Consider the following 18277-nt stretch of genomic DNA (forward strand, 5'->3'; position numbering starts at 1 on the left):
GGGATGGGAGGATAAGGAAAAAAGTGAAATGATTCTATAAAGGTAGAGAACTGTAGAGATCGAGTAGATCATCACTACTCTATAGGTTGGAACTGTGGGGGTGGCAAGAGTGGGAAAAAATAGAAAAAGTGCAAAATAAGTACATTAAAATGATCTTAGACCTGGATAGAAATACTCCTTCCAACACTTGGAGAATGGAAGTGGCTAGGTAGAAGCTAGCTATTCACGCGAGGAAGCGATCAATTAAATATCTAATGGACATAATGGAAATAAGTAACAACAAGTGGCCAAAAATGCGCCTAAAAGAGGAAATTAGAAGCATCGAATATGGCAACCCATCTAAATGGGAGAAAACCCTAACAGCTCAAAATGCTGAAGGAAAATGAAGGAAGAGACGAGCTGAGGCGTACCGCGTGGGGAGTGCTAGTGGGTGTTCCGAAAGAACCGTATACTTATGCTAGCTGATTTGTTTGGGAAGGATCGCGTAGCACAAAAAAACACCCGTAGGTTCCCTACCTGCTCCCAGGTAGAAAAGTGAGGCAACCGAAGGCAGGTTACGCAGTACAACTAAGGCGAGGGACGGAAAGATAACGAATGGCAACGCTGTTCTGAAATCGGACCTCAGAAAAAAGAAAAACAAGAACAAAGCATACAGGAGGATTGGAAGAGGATAGAGCAGTCGGCGTACTACACCAAATATGAAGACAGAAAAACTGTTTAGTAGAGAAGAATACTGGAACGATGATAGAATAATAGGAAGGTACAAGGAGCAGTAGGCTAGACTTAGATGCGACAATGTCGGCAGGAGAGGTTATCTTGAGATTGAGCACGAAATCCGTAGAGTGTGCAGAGTGTGTAAGAGATGATGAATGGAAAATGGAATGAAAAATTAAGTAGGTAGTTAAGAAAATTACGAGGAAAGGAGAACCTCGAAGACAAAATAGAAAAAATGTTAAGAGGAAACCTAGTTAGAGAAACATGTATACACAGTGCTATATTTGAAAGAAAAGCTTCGAAAAGAAGCCAGCAAGTGAAATAGTAGGAGGAGTGAGTGAGAAAGTACGAAACAAGTGTGATAAAAACAAAGTAACGTGATATACAAAGCCAAAAGCTATACTAATTTGTAAGTGATAATGTAAGTGATCCAAAAGTTTTATATTAGCTTGTAAAACATGGAAGAAATAAACATTATTATTATTATTATTATAACTAAACTAATACTCACAGGCTTAATAATATTTTCCAAAAAACGTTTTGTTGCTGTAAATACTTCATCAATAACTATTTCGCCATGCTGAATATCCTAGAATTATATTAAACATATATGAAACAGAATGTCTTGGAATTATTCTGTACATAATTAGGATCTAATACTATTGAATTAGTAAATAATAACTATACTTTCTCTACTATTCAAATAATCCGCGAAAGCCATATACAATCTTATCATATAAAAGACAGAATTTTCCAATTCGAAAGGAAGTGACGTTTTCTCTCTATAAATGTTCAAGTGTTAGGACAGACCGTAACTAAATATCAAATCAAAAAGTCTATATTAAATTCTGGTTATCAGAATGTTCATCAGATCTTATCAGTTACATGTTCATCACTATCTCCATACTTAGGAAAAAATCATTTTGAGCTCAAAGGAGATGTAAACTACCTAACAATTATTTTAGTTACTTAAAGAGTCTAAGCCGCTAAATATCGACTCGAGGACAGTGTGCAGAGGGGTAAAAAATTGCGAGCTGTCGCAAAACATGACGGATTTATAAAATCAACATACTCTATTGCTTAGAAACCTGTACCTGAATATGGCCATTATTTCTTAAGGATATCTCATTTGATGTCACAGTCAAAGATAATATCAATTTTATAAGATCTTAATAAGATTTTCAAATAATACATAGCTATCGCTACTTGTTCTTCGGCCACTCATAATTCTACAAGATTAATATTCAGGGTATTTCCAAACATGTGGAACATTTGTGCAAGATAGGTTCTACATACGTAGACAATGAAAAAGGTTTATATGAACATATGTTCGGAAACATTCAATTTTTAGTTATACTCTATTTTGTGTTGCGGAAAACGCTGGCTCAAATCCCATACAAACTAAGAAAAATAGTGAAAAAAGTTAAAATGCACGCATACTTCTTCACATACTTCATACTTCATACTACATACTACATCCTTTTTTGTTACACACTACTTTATATTGCGTAAAACACTTGCCTATTTCTTGTCTATACGATATCTTCTTTAAGGCTCTACAAGATCCAGATTTAGTTCGGTCCTTTAAATGAGTGGCGCATATTCATGAATCTTGAAGAAAGTGTATAAAACAGCACAGAACTAAAAAGCTAAGCGCTTCCGAACATAATATGTGCACATAAACCTTTTTCCTTGTCCTTATGTCTAGAATCTATATTCCAAAACTGTTTCACATGTTTGAAAACAGCCTGTATGTATGTATGTATAGGGTGAAACATATAAAGCGTGATAAGCTATTCTCCCCGAAACTATTGCAGATATTTACATGAAGTTTTTCAGCTATATAGAACAAGAGAGCTAATCATTTACAGTGCAGCAATTTTACAGGGCTGGTGTCTATAGTGTTAGAGTGTCTTTAGAATACTTTGGCTATAAAAGTATGCGGATATGCAAGTATAACGTTAAACAAACCAATCTTGTTGAGTAAAATATACGTCGCACAAAAAATTTGAAATATCTTGCAAAGTACTAACTTTTCGACACCCTACCCTTATTACTTTTATACGTAAAAATATTATGTGATTCCATTTAAAAATAATATGTTCCCCCTTCGCCCTTTTAAAAGCTGGTCCTGTCAAATTCATTACACTACAAATGATTAGCCCTCTTGTCATATACAATTTAAAAAACTCATGTAAATATCAGCAACAGTTTTAGAAAAAACAGCTTGTCACGCTTTATGTGTCTCACCGTATGCATTTTTATAATGAAATCATTGATCATCGTTTCTGATTATGCTATAATATTTTTAATTCCTTGACACAACATTTTTAAACAAAATGCTTTCCATGGCTCATAAATAAAATAGGACTGCTTACTCTATTGCCTTATTTTATATTCTTTATCACAAATATTATATAATCTCAAAGCCCCTACTTCTGTAACAAGTTCTAGTTATTTCATTCATAAAAATAGTACTTACCACAGCTGCAAGAGATGGACTTAAGTCTAAATTGAACACGATTCTATATTTGTGTGCTAAAAATATTATCGACGTTGTAGATGTCACTCGATAAAGAAACTGATGACTTATTTCCGGAGACCAAGAATCAAGTTTGTACTTCGGTAATACAGATACTATTTCCAATTCCGCTACTTCCTTATTTTTTAAATTTGGAGATTGAATATTTATCAACGTGTCTAAGTGCTCTAACATCCATTGTGCTCTAACATTCCTAGATATAGGAAAACCTTTTTTCATTAACAAGAAAACAGTGTCTGCTTCTAAAATAACCTTTTCCTGTAACAAAAATAAAATCCTATTCACTATACTCCTTACTTTAAAAATCTAATAAAGTGTGTAAAATGCATTTATAAAGATAATAAAACAGTTTGAATAACCCAAAATATCCTTTATGATACGTCCTAATTTGTTTCAGTTTCATTGTACCAATCACGCCGGGATTAACCCTGGTACGACGAACGAACGACGAAAGAAATTATGTTCAACTTATTAATATTTATCTTGAAAAGTCACATTTAATTAAAAAGACCCAGGTCTCATAAAACCTAATGCTTTGAAGAAACAAACAGAATAAACTTTACAATAATCTGTATATATAGGAAGGACGCTAACTCCCCACCACCACCACCATCATCGAAATACCACGTCACGAGTGATCCGCGATTTACGCAACAAGATGTAGTACAACTAGTCAGGGGATAATTCTACATAAAAAAAATAAGGGAAAAATTAGGTATACAAGTTTTTCATCCGAAACTTCGTTTTCGAGAAAATTCAATTTGAAATTTGCTCAACTACAGAATGCGATATTCTATTACCGGTTGTCTCTGCTCGTGCTAGTGTTTATAAATATTGATAATAGTAAGATACATTAGAAATTACGACAAGGTATTTTAATCGAGAGTATATTGACATGTCACTCGCTTTGGGAACTTATGGAGGTAAGATGGCTGAGATTGGATCATTTGTATCGTGTCATGAAAATCGTGGTCCTAGTCGACGATTGTACAGTGCATTGAAGAAAGTGTTCTTCAGAGTGTAAATGACACACTAAGCATTAGTACAAGAAATCTTAGTTCTACATATAATGTTAGAAGAGAAACAATACTAAAGCAAACAATTCTTCATGTCTTTAAAAGACTAAAAAATGATAATAAGTTACAATTCGTTCACTTATCTTTAATTCGCCATGCAAAGTTACGTATGCAGCAACGACGAGGATATTTTCAACAGTACTTGTAAAGTAATAAACTAAAATGAAGATAATGTAGGGAGGACGAGCGGGGTTTTAATAGAAAAATGAACGGTTATCATATAACAATAACAGTTTATTTAGAGTTCGTAATTCCGATCGAACTGCGATCGATCTGTCACTCGTGGACTTCTGACCAGCACGCGGATCGTGCACGTTGCTATTCACCTCGTTTTCTCAGACAGACTCTCTGCTGACACGCTGCCTCTCTTAAATCTATCCTGAGTGGTTGTTTTTCCCCACTACATCCGATCTGCGAAATATTTGGGAAAACCCACCCGCCTAAAGAAGTCAGCGGAGTAAGGGCACGTGGAGACCGTGGGGTGCACTCGCCCGAGCTCTCGGCCGCTGCCTGGGTTTTCCCCATCTGGCTTGCAGGATGGAGTTTTACGGTGCGTCAATGTCCATTGACAATTTACTTAAACGCGATTCTTACAATTCCTAAAAATCGCCACGGGTCACGTCTGCACCATAAACTCCACCTCGGTCTCATCGGGTCGACCTTGCGCCCATGCCTCGGCCACTTGCACCCTTACTTCGCTCTCCAAATTGCCTACAATAATAAACTTCAAATTCGATTTTCTCGAAAACAAAGTCTCGGATGAAAAACTGAATACCAAATTTTTTCCTTATTTTTTTTTTACGTAGAATTACCCTCTCGTGAATTTTACTACAATTTTTCACCCACCCTGTACAATCGTCATCGCAAGCCAGAGACTGAAAGAGTGCCAACCAGCCACCAAGCAAGCGACAGCGAGCGATTACGGCGTAGCACCGCAAAGCTGCGGCACTCTCTACATTTCATGTATTATTCTACGTTTTTTCTATTACGACTTGTCGATTAGGAGCATTCTGTTCGACAATTGATAGGTCCTCGTTTAACCGCTGATCATAATAGAGGGAACAACCTACTCGCAGATCATTCCTCGTCCTCAGTGATCAGCCACTAACAAGGGAACTACCCGAAGTGATAATCTCCGATTTTTATGCAACTTTGTAGGTTTGTAGAGAAGCCAAAAATATTCCACACATTTTTTTTTATTTCGGCTATATTCGATGTTAAAGGGGTGAAAACAGCCCCCAAAGTCGGGGGTGGAAAACATATTTGGTCTCCTATCTCGAAAACTATTGGGTGTAGAAAAAAAGTGTAAATTGGGCGAGTACGTATTTTTCAGCAACGAATCCATCTGCATAAATAGTTTTTAAAAATACCTATTTGTTTAAACAATATATTGAAAAATGTCATATTTTTGTTAATTTTTCAGGTAAAATGTTCATCGATTTTCTCGCAAATTTATGTGTAAATACTATATATCATAATGCAAAATACGGATATTTTGGAATTTTGAATTTTTGTCTTATAAACAAAATATATATATATATGTATATATATACATTTTCATATACCACACGCCCTACTAGAACTTATATTATATTTAGAAGTTAATAATATCCTCAGAGCAAGCGGTGGGGTAGCCGCGGATGATAGTTTCATCATAAGTAATACATCCCAGGTTCGGTATACAATATGGAAAGAATTTTTTTAATATTTATATTGCATGTAACAGTATTTTGTAAGTATTGTACTTTTCTAATAGAAATTTTCACGCATAGGTACATACATTTGAACTTTCTTCTGCTTTTTTCTCCGTATGTTTTCGATGGATTTTCACTGCCTAAGACCTAAACGCAATGTCGAAACACGTATAGTAATGTTGCAGACGAGAGCTGTTTTGTCTACACAGACAAGAGCCGCGGTCTGTCCCCACTACCTCATTTAATATGGGCCGCTAAGAAACAAATTCTTGGAACCATCCGTTCGAGCTTGTCGCCCGAGAACAAGGAGGTCATAAAAGACAAGGATACCATTAGAGATTGAAATAGGAAAAATTAAAATTTCTTATTCGCAAACGGATTTTCACGCAAGTAACACCAGTCAATTCCTTGTACTATCTCGATGAAAATGATATCAAACACGACATGATTCCGATTATTTATAACAAAGATACATAAAACTTGGTTTGTAGAAAGAAAGGTCATGCTCATCCACGTATACAGTAATTTTATTTGCCACTCAAACAAAACACTCTTAATTGTATCCAAAAACACTACTCGTCGCGCCACTCTCACGGTCCGTTGCTTTTGGTGTTCAAGACCCAAAAAGTTCCCACTCCGCTGCCGCAGGTACTTTTATCACTACCTCACCCCTCTACTCCTCTCCTTCCGTCGATGCGTTAGGCTCTTGGGGTGCGGCACTGTTCATATCGGAAGTGTTATAGGTTTTCTTCTCTCTTTTCTTTTCTTTTGCTAACAGTAATGTTACTGACGAGAGCTGCGACGAGACCCGAGCGCACCTAACCCAGAACCGCGACCAGACCCGAGCGCGGCTCTCGTCCGTGACTGGTAGTCGATTCGGCTTCCCTTGCTTTGGGTGCCAAAATATGAAGAGTACAACGAAAAATACTCCAATCCACTATAGTCAGTGATGCTAGAATCGTGGGCGTGGGAAAAACGAGCTACCCCCACCATGACGTCCCACGGTCTCTCATTTTTGCGACTCTCGCTCTACGCACACATAACCAACTGCTCCTATCCGTGTGTGCTGTCCGTTCGGCTTCGCTCGGCGTTACTCGGTGATTCTCGCCGTCACTCGGCGATTCTCTCTTCTCGTCGAAAATTCACGTTTCTGGATCCCGAGCGGGATAAGTCAAAATCAGGAAACAATCTAGCCGGCGCGGCTAGAAAATTTTAATTTCCTTTCTTGTATTATTTTTTAATTTCACTTTTTAACTTCTTTGTTAATATATATTTCAAAATTACTAATCTGCGAAGCATTTTCGAATTTGTATATTTCATTAATGTTATTTAAATAGTGATTCGCGATATTAAATATTCTTATATCGAAACAAAGATAAATAAATGATTAAAAATGTAATTATAATTATAATTTAATACTACAAAATAAAATATAAATATTAACACTTAGCCGACCGCGCCCGTCACAGCGATCTATACGGTTTCCACCGCGCAATGGCACATTACAATATTCGCAGATGTATCGCTAACGGTTTTTAGGGGTTGAAAGGGCGATTAATGGTGTTTCTGAAAATCCCTTCGGAAATTCCGAACCTAAAAAACCATAATAACGAGCAATAAGGGGCCTTAAAAATTGGTGAATTTTATTATACGTTGTGCTTTATAGAAACTTTTCGTCAGTAATTGCGAACAACTCCAGATCAAGTTAGTTAATAATAACAGAAAACGACAAACACGTTGCTAAGGTCAAAGTGGGAGATCTCCCCGATCAGTCGGGCAACGACTTACTTTAAAGTAGGAAGATCCCCCCGATCGGTCGGCTAAGTGTTAATATAAATTTCTGTTTTATTTATTAGTTAATTACTATTTTTAGTTAAAAGTAAAAGAGTTTGGAGACAAAATGAGGAGATTTTGGATTAGCGCGAGAATCGACCGCGTGTGTCTCGTAGATGCGTTCATTGATGGCCCTATTGATCTGCAGGTCGGTGGGCGACTCTCGCGGTCCGAATCGAGACCGATCTGGCGCGACGGTGTAGAAGATATGGCTCCGTAATCACTTTATTACAGAAGGAATTATTGTATCCGCGCTGAGGAAAAAGCGGGAATTCCTCCAATTAACTTTACGTGCTTAAAAAGGAGTTTTCTACGTGGATGACCTTTTGTGCACTCAGCGGTAAGATTATAAAAGAATGAAATGCGTTGAGTAAAAATTAGTCCTAGAAAAAGGGACATTCGTTGACAACAGTTCGTGGCGACAACATAGTTTTATCCATCGTCAAATTTAGAGGGGAACCAGTGTAGGGTAACTGTACCTATTACTGCGGTATTTTCCTTTCATAAGATTAAAATACGTAAAAATAAATTTTTTGTTCTGAAAAAATTTGTGCAACTCAATAAGAATGTGTTCTAGCGGAAGAAATACAGATATTTGTTAATTGTTCTCATACTTTTATAATTTTATGATTTAAGAGAACAACCTTCATAAAAGGTAAAAAACTGACCACTTTCTTTCTGTTCCGATTATCAAAAGAGTGTTAATAAAATGATTGTATATTCATTATATTGCTTTAGATTGATTCGGGGAAAGTCTATTTATGATTTAAATACCTACTTTATTGTAATAAAAACATAAAATGAAACTTTCATTGCTTTCTTAATAAACAAATTCAGCCCGCAGCATTACGTACATTTAAACAGAGGAAGAGCTCATTACTGCGCTACGAAATTCCATGAGAGCGTCCGTAATACTGTGGTGCCACCTGTCAAACTTAACCTAATTTGTCGCACGTGCTGTTTAATAGCATCCACGTGTTAGGTACCTGTTGAAATCGTTTATTAGTAAAGAATGGCGAGAAGTGTGAAGCGCAAAGCGAAAAAGAGTGTACTAAAGGGTGCAAAACAAAGATCTGTTTACGGTATAGAAAATTTATTGTGTGCTGTAAATGATGTTAGAGAAGGCGAAAGCATTGCTGTAGCAAGCTGGATGCACAGTGTGCCAGAATCAACAATAAGAGCACATGTTCAAGGAAAATATGAGGATAAAAAACCGTAACCTAACACAATTCTTTATGAAGAAGAAAAAAATTTAGTGAAGTGGATTTTTTATTGTGGGAAACAAGGCTTCCCAGTAACGAAACATGTACTACTGGAAAATGTTCGATTGCTTTTGATGGAACTAAACAGAGAAAATTCTTTTGACAATGGAGTTCCTGGTCGTCATTGGTTTGAAGGCTTTTTAAGAAGACACAGTAATGCATCTAAGAGATTGACAGAAAATGTTAGTCTAAGACGTGCAAAAGTATCGGAAATGAATATTCGCGAGTGGTTTACTGAGGTGAAACAATATTTGGACGCCAAAATCTTTTAAGTATTAATAATTCAAGAGTATTCAATTGTGACGAGGCTGATGTTGTTCTTAATCCAAAAAGTTTGTCCAAAAACGTTTATAAAATTGCAGGTGACAATGGAAAAGAGTGCATCACTGTATTAGATACAGGAAATGCTGCAGATCAGCTTGCACCACCATTAACCCTTTTTGCTGGTAAGAAAATGCCACCTCAGGTTCAGCAATCATTACCTATGGAGTATAGTGCTGGGTTTTCTGACAATGGCTGGATGATGGCAAGAAATTTTTATGAATATATGACTAATATTTTCCATCCTTGGCTAGTCCAAAATAATATAGAATTCCCAGTTATTTTCTTTCTTGATGGACATACATCACATTTATCATTCCCTTTAAGTGAATTTTGTCAAAAAAAGCAAATTGAATTAGTGGCGTTGAAAGCAAATACAACCCATATTTTACAGCCACTTGATGTGGCATTTTTTAGAACATTTAAATCTTCATGACAGCAATATCACATGGAGTTCTGCAGGAAGATCAACCTTTTAAATATAAAGAAGTACCAGTTTCTAGATGTTCTAAAATATACTTTTGACAATATGAAAATAGAAGAAGTTTTGCAAAATGGGTTTCAAGCCTGTGGATTATGTCCATTGAATGAAAATGCCGTGGACTATGAAAAAGTTTTTGATAGAATGGCCAAAGTATCTAGTCAAGGAGAGAATACTTCATTAAATCATACACATAACGAAGAAAGTGGATTAAGTTGCATAGAAAGTATGATTGGAAGAGAGAAGTTACTGATATTTAACCAATAAAGTCTTAAAAGTCTTATAAATCTTAAAGTTTAAATCCGCAGTATTATGTACACAGTAATTGGTACAGGGCGCTTTTTCGCCAACAGTAATACCTACAAAATGTCATTGATTTTATGTTTTAATATTTTCTTGTGTTGTATTAGGTCTTGGGGGCCACCATTTTTTTTTTTTTTTTTGTTTTTAACCAGAATACATCATTCATCAATAAAATTCTTACACATATTATTTCATGATAAATTAGACGAAACATTAAAATAAAGTACGATCAAAACATAATACCGCAGTAATTGGTACAGTTACCCTATTGGTTGCGCATTTGTCGAATCGTCAAAACGTGTAATTTTGTTTCACCGCGTATATGTAGTGTTGTTTCATCGCGTGTTGTCTTTTGTATTTTGTTTATTGTGTGGGATCAGTATCGCGGGTATTAGACATATTTTAACGTATCGCGTTTCGATTTAAAGGGACATCACCTGTTAGGGAACTGTGTTTGTGATAATGGATAGTGGACTCGCTAAAAAATACAAAAAGAGGTTTCAGCGTCATTGGTATGACGTTGACGAAAGTTTTAAGGTTTGGCTAGATGAAGTTCCTTCAGACGAGTCGAAATTTTTCTGTAAAGCCTGCAAGAAGATCTTCGATTGTGGGCTTTCAGAAATATGTAAGCACTCAGTTAGGCACGTGCATATTCAAAATATGCAGAAAATGTTAAATAATATTGAAGATCCTACATCAGAAAGCCAAACCGACTTTGAGAGAAGTACTTCTTCATTTACGCTCGGCGAAAAAATTAAAATTGCTGAAATTAGATACGCGGCCTTTATCGCCGAGCATAATATCGCATTATCGGTCGCGTCTGATTTTCTTCTGCTCATGCAAGATATACCTAAAGAACCCGACGTGTTGGAGGGCATAAAAGTTGATCGCACAAAGTGCGGGCAAATTATAAATAACGTATTATGCGTTCGCGAAACGGAACGCATTGTCGACAGTGTATGACATACAAAATTTTCTGTTTATGAGGTTGAAACCTCTGATTCCACAAATGATAAGTGGCTCCCATTAGCGGTGAGATATATCGAGCAACATCATTTGGCCATACCGACAGAATTGTTGCAGCTAATTCATCTGGCAGATTTTCTCTCTGAAAAGATTTTCCAGTCTTTTGAAAATCAATTGCTGAGAAAGCAAATTCCACTTAGAAACATCGCGGCCCTTAGCTGCGACAACGCGTCCGTTATGACAGGTAGACATTCCTCTTTCAAGTCAAAGCTACTTGAGAAAAATTCTAATGTCGTTACACTGCCGTGTGTTTGTCATTCTGTAGTCTTGGCGGCAAGTGCTACACTTTCTACGGAATGTGATGAATTACTTCGGGGTGTAGTATCTTTTATAAATAGCAATCCCAAACGGGCTGCAATTTTTCGTCAGTTTCAGGAGAGTTATGAAAACTCTCCCTTGAAATTGATCAAATTGTCTGAGACTCTTTTCCAAAGAGTTTCTTTGGAAAAATTAAACCCTGCCATAAAGCATTTCGACGGTCGATGACCACGATCGGTACAGTGACCCAGTGACACAGATTTAGAAACTACAGATGAATTGCATTTAATTCATTAGTGACTATTATTTTTTAAATCTAACACATACTACTTTCAACGTTTCTATCTTCAACGTTAATTCTCCAATTCTCCGTTCATTTTTTTTTGTTGCATTGCTTTTTCGTTTATACGTTATGCAAATATTTTCATACTAATGCTATTTCCTTCGACGCATGTCGACTTTCTGGTTCGGAGTACAACCGTAGCGCCCAGCGCATACCCATCGCTACCGCGGTCGCTCGGGTGGCAAACTCGTGCTCTCATTGGCCGGTGTTTTTCGTTGATAACTCGTTAACAAAGCCTCATCTTACATTTTCGCTAAGGAAAAACTTGTTTCAAATCACCCCCTAAATCACCCCTTTTAAGGAACTGCAACATTTTTGTTACACCCTGTATATGTATATATATTTTGAGTTAAATCTAGGTTAGTACCATTGGATTAGAAATATTTAAAATTCGTTTGAATTTCATTAGTATCTACTTATATATGTAAAATAATATATAATTTTGTATTATATATGTAAAAAGGATGAATGATATCTAGTGAAATAATAAATCGAAGCACGGGCGAGTAAGCTTTCTACAAATTAAGTTATTAAGTATCTTTGTTATAAATAATCGGAATCATGTCGTATTTAATATCATTTTTATCAGGAGAGCACAAGGAATCGATTGATGTTACTTGTGTAACGACCCACGGTCTTCTCTCTCACTCTATCCATTTCTACCTCACTCTATCTATTACTATCTCTCTCTATCTATTACTATCTTTCTCTGTCTATCACCATCTCTCTCTATACTTGTATCTTTCTAATACTTTATTATTATATTACTGCGTATTCTATTATCCTAATACTAATTAATATTTTTGTACCTTATTTTTATATCATATATTATAAGTTCCAATTATATTTTAACATAAACACAACGTATATCGTCCGATTTCATTCACGATTAGAATAAGACCGCCATTAGAAAGTAAGACATTACGCATGTGTGAACTCCGACTAGCGGGCATATAAGGAGCTGCGAAAGCAGCAAGAGACACGCTTCTCCCTGGCATCGGGTTCCGAACAGACGAAGATCTTGAAGGCAGCTGATATACTCGTCCAGTGAGATCGAGACCGCTCCTTTAGAGGTAGCGACCGTTCTAGCAAATAGTAATTGATGCTCCTTTAATATAGAGTTCGTGCTCGCCAGAAGCAGACGAATCGCCTGCCAACAAGCGCTAGAAGTCATTCGGACACATTTCTAAGACCGCTCTCGAAGAGTCTTTTCTCCAGGGTAGCGACTGATGTAGAAAAGCAACGAAGGGCTTACGGATGCATAGGCAATTAAGGCAAAGATTATATGTTTCATGGAATCTTCAGACCGCTCTGAGGTTATAGCCACCTATAATTTTGGCAGCGACCTGGGCATACGAGACAAAATCTATTGCAGACGCTCACACACACAAAACACTTCACCTTGTATAGAGGATCCTCTACCGCGAATAATATAAATAATCACATAACTTATCTCGTACGACATATTAATCGTATTTGCATAACCCTTGCGTTATCGAGATAATTGATAGATATAATTATAATCACGTTCAATATAACCTCACATATATATAATCACACATAATATAACCTCATATTATTTTATGATTTTATTTAACCAGATTAGAATAGTTATCAATGTTGTATTAACGTTAGGATTAGAATAAGTATTATTGAATAAATTATTGTTAAGAGGGGTATAAGCCTTGGATTTCAACTCCTTAACCGCACGCCACACGAACCCTCGCTTTTTTTTCGTCCATTGGAAAGCCGCTCTTCCATGGACAACGTAGCATCGTTTTAGGGACGTTACACTTGCGTGAAAATCCGTTTGCAAATAAGAAACTTCAGTTTTTCTTATTCTTAATCCCTAATGCTATCCTTGTCTCTTGTGATGTCATTGATTTCAGGCATCGTGCTCGGGCATCGACGGTCGAACGAGAGCTTCTTTTTTACTTCTCCGGTCGTGTACCAATTATCTCGGAAACCGAGAGCAAAGGAAGCCGAATCGACTACAGTCACGGACGAAAGCCGCGCTCGGGCCTGGTTGCGTAATATTACTGTACATTTTCATGTGTATATGATCTACTGCATTTGTTTTCTCATATGTTCTGTGCGTTAGACGTAGCGCACAGTGGGACAAAACGCTGAAAACGCGATCTAAAATTCTTACGTACGTATTTCATTGTTTATCATTATTCTAGGTGTTTTTCGGGTCGTAGAATGCAATTCTGGGGTCAAAAATTTGATTACATTAAAATTGAGCCCTATAGGTGGGGGGAAAAGTCGATAAAATAATTTTATATTTTATTTAATAGTATTATCTGATTCGTTAAGGTTGCTTGAAATTGGATACAGTATCAAAATTAGGGAAAATAACATAGTTAGTCTTTTAATTAAAAAAAACGCACTGAGCGCGCGAAGACCAAGAAGTTAATAGTTTCGAAAAATTTGTTGTTTAAATATTTAAAAAGTTTCATTCATCTATGACATGTAATAACACACTTATATGACATGTTTTAATTACATAAATATTCGTAAATAACCGAAATATACGAAATTATATGATGGTCCTAATTAGTTGTATGTTACAATTTTCGGAATTGAAACGTATCTATGAGACTTATACCACTCGATAGTCTACAGTATAAAGAATGTAACTGCGAAAGCTGAACTTGCGCATCTTTGCGATTTCGTAGTTATTATCAATTATGTTAGTTGCAATAGCGCGGAGCATACAAGTATCGGTGACCAACTAGCAGGTAACGTACCCATATTTCTGAGCATACGAAGAATAACTAATAAGTAATTAAATGTGGCAATGCACAAATATACAGATAAATTATATATTAATTTTTGCGTCAACTTACATTTTATTCTAAGGCGTATGTTCCGTTGCCCCTGTCATTCTCCGTTTCATTAGATGATGATAAAATAATCAGCTTGGCAATATCTTCATCTATGTCTTTCTTCTTGTGGCTTTACACAAATGAACTTAAATATAGATCGGAGCTAATTATTAGTCTATGAAATAAATCATCGTTTGTTTTTAAATGCGAAGTTTTCCTGGTATGATGCTTCCAGAATCCCAGAATGTTTCAAAACGTGTACGTAAAAAATACAATATTTCGGAAAAACTGACGATCTTCATAATTGAATTTACGCAATCTCGACGAAGTCTTTAGATCTTTCTTTACTTTAATGTCTATTATTTACGTTATTTAGTTTAGTTTCATTATTTCTGTTATTTATTTAGAGTTTTCGTACCTTAGTTATATTTTTAATTATCTAGTTTTACTTTCCGCGATAAGTTATTTAGTGCTCTTATTAGTTGTTATTACTTAATTAATCATGTGTGTAGTAAAAATACTACGTTCAACTTTGCATACGATGATGTTGGATTATAGTGATAAAAAAGAGAAGAAAAATCGCGGCATGAACTTCTTGAAAGAAACATTATGTATAAGTGGACATCTTGATGACGAAGGGAAATTCGAAGATCATATTAGAAAAAATTTCTTCTTTCCGTACTTTATATTTTGAAATTAGTGCCATCGCAAAAATGATCGGTTTTTAAAAAAACATGAAGTCTGGCTTTCGCAAGAAATTGATTCTAGTTCAATTCTTTCAAATTCTCCGATAACTTCATCAAATGAAGCGAGAGAAACACAGCAAAAGGGACGTCCAAGCAAACAGTTTGAGGAATGCAATGAAGTTACCTGTTACGTCCTAACTAGACGGTGGTGATCTCGAGCGGCAGAGATCAACCTTAGGGGTTCTTGCTCTTTTAAAGTGCTAAAGCACACCTTGAGTAAACTTTCTCTTATAAATAAGGGAAGGGGAGGATGGAAAGTGAACTGTATCGCTTGTTTGGGTTTAACAATTGTAAATGTATTTGGTGGTTCGTTGTTTACATACCAACCCCTTCTTTTTAGGTCTGTGAGTATAAAGTTGCGGACGCCACCTCGCCTGTGTAGCCGGTCGCTGGTCGCTCGGGGTTGCTTCGCGTTGCTAGTTCCTTCGTCTTGCGCACTTCTCTACTTTGTACTTCGCGGAGTCACTCTACGCGGTCAAGAGATGGCGGATTCGAACTGCGCGGAATTCTTAACTATTCCCCTCGACTCTTTACGCGATATTCCGTTGCTACGCGTTACGCCCTCACTGTTACGATGTTACAGTTCTCGCGTCGCGGCGATGGTCAGAGATTCGCTCTGATCTCCGGGTGACTGAGCCTGATTTACAGGACTCTAACGACTCTAAATGACTCCAACAAAAGACCGTCGATCGATTGGCTCGCCTGCTCTTTATAATATTCCTTTTGGGTCATTCTTCGTAATACCCAAAAGGAAAACGCTTATCTGTTATTTTCTTACATCAGCTCGGCGGTGTCGGTTATACTTCCTCGCATAACAATGTTGTGAAATGCGTCAGCATTTCTCGCTTATTGACAACGGAAAAGGGGACCAGGTGAAGGCCGGATGTAACATACCAAACGAAGAAAAACTGAAAATCTTCGCAACTCAACATCCAATGTTGAAGCTACATACAGTATGTCCCACGAAATCCTGGACAGTCGATTATTTGCTAACCTATTAAAGATACGAAAAAAGTTTTTATATGAAATTGAATGGCAAGAGGGGGCTGATTTATTGGCCGTAACAATTTTTTTTTATCATTATTGTTTACAGAGATATGAAAGTTAAGTTTGATTTTTTAAATGGGATTATGTATATTTTTTTTGATCAATAGATAGTACGTTTCAAGACGAATTCAGCAAACCTTAATGTATACACCTTTTTTCAAATAGTTTTTAAGATATTACGCGTAAAAGTTTACTGATTTTCGGTGGAAGATTTAAGCCTGCCGTTCCTACCACAGTCTCTTCGTATCAGTTTCAAGAGGCATGGTTTAACACGTTGCGTGCGGGGGTAAAAAAATGGTCGAAAAAGTTTTGTCCGTTTGTATGCTAGCGTGCGGCAGCACCGCCGGGTCAATACTTCTCCGGGGAAACGGGCTCAACTCGATAGATCTACCCAGTCGCGCGTCGAACGTGTTAACCCGTAGCATCTTAAGTGTGGTCGAGAGTCGAGACTCCCTACTGTGCTTCCTGGTCTCGCAGATTTTCTTCCACCGAAAATCAGTAAACTTTTACGCGTAATATCTTAAAAACTATTTGAAAAAAGGTATATACATTAATGTTTGCTGAATTCGTCTTGAAACGTACTATCTATTGAAAAAAAAATATATACATAATCCCATTTAAAAAATCAAACTTAACTTTCATATCTCTGTAAACAATAATGATAAAAAAAAATTGTTACGGCCAATAAATCAGCCCCCTCTTGCCATTCAATTTCATATAAAAACTTTTTTCGTATCTTTAATAGGTTAGCAAATAATCGACTGTCCAGGATTTCGTGGGACATACTGTATGCCACTGCTATGAAATTGCGCGCGGTAGGCGATAATGCTTCTGCAGCTTTACTTTTAGAATGCACAGGAACAACTCCAACAAGATCTGAACGAATTTTAAGAATTTCGAAAAATGTCGGAATTAAGCCAACTGCTATGACTCCTGAAGAAGCTTTATCTGTCTTATTATCTCATAATTTGACTAAAAAAACGTATTGTAGTCTGAGGTTTATTGCTATTTCTTATGGAAGCAAATTATGTCCATCTTATTATAAAATTATGTAGTGCAAGCGACAATACTATCCAAAAAGGAATTAGGATAACGAAAAGTAAATGTGAAGTCCCATTACAAGAATTATTGAACCAAACCTGTGAGAGCATAGTAAAAACAATTTCAGGAGAGGAAGTTACAAATGCCCTTACATTATACTGTAAATGAGGATTCAACGGGAGTTCCCTATATTCTTCTTACAAGCAACGATATCAAGATGCACAGCTAGAATACAGCAGCAGTGTGTTTATTATTTCTATGGTCCCTCTCCGATTAGTCGAATTTGTGACAGGTCGTATAATTTGGAGGAACCCCCGACCCTTATCGAAAAGATTTTGCAGACCTGTGCGAATACAGTGGGTACATGAATCCACTGAAATCACAAAAAATGAGGAATACATTCAAAAACAAATTCATGATCTGAATTCATTTCATTCGACACTAGGAATTGTAAATTAGTCATTGTTTTTAACTATGGTAGATGGAAAGGTTTGTAATGCCTTATCAAACACTTCAAGTATGAAATGCTACTTCTGCCATGCGACAAGTTCACAACTAAACAATATTACAGCAGTAAGTGAAAGAGTTGAAAATGTAGATATGTACAAATTTGGCCTTTTCGTGTTACATGCGTGCATACGCTTCTTTAAATGGTTCCTTCATATTTTGTATAAGATAGAATTAAAGACCTGGAAAGTAACACAAAACCATAAAGACATATTTAATGAAATAAAAAAAATTGTGTAACAAAGGTTTCGCATT

General features: G+C 36.4%; 1 protein-coding gene across 1 annotated transcript in view; it reads right to left on the reverse strand.

The window, feature by feature from the left end:
- LOC143187524 (KICSTOR complex protein SZT2) overlaps nt 1-18277 on the reverse strand; it is a 155056-nt gene that overhangs the window by 123228 nt on the left and 13551 nt on the right. The window contains exons 2-3 of the mRNA XM_076391738.1: nt 3197-3514; nt 1226-1303 (exon numbers count right to left, since the gene is read on the reverse strand). Coding sequence (XP_076247853.1) covers nt 1226-1303; nt 3197-3514 — 396 coding nt within the window. The remainder of the gene's footprint in view (nt 1-1225; nt 1304-3196; nt 3515-18277) is intronic.

The sequence above is a fragment of the Calliopsis andreniformis genome, unplaced genomic scaffold (assembly GCF_051401765.1).
Source record: "Calliopsis andreniformis isolate RMS-2024a unplaced genomic scaffold, iyCalAndr_principal scaffold0048, whole genome shotgun sequence".
NCBI lineage: Eukaryota > Metazoa > Arthropoda > Insecta > Hymenoptera > Andrenidae > Calliopsis > Calliopsis andreniformis.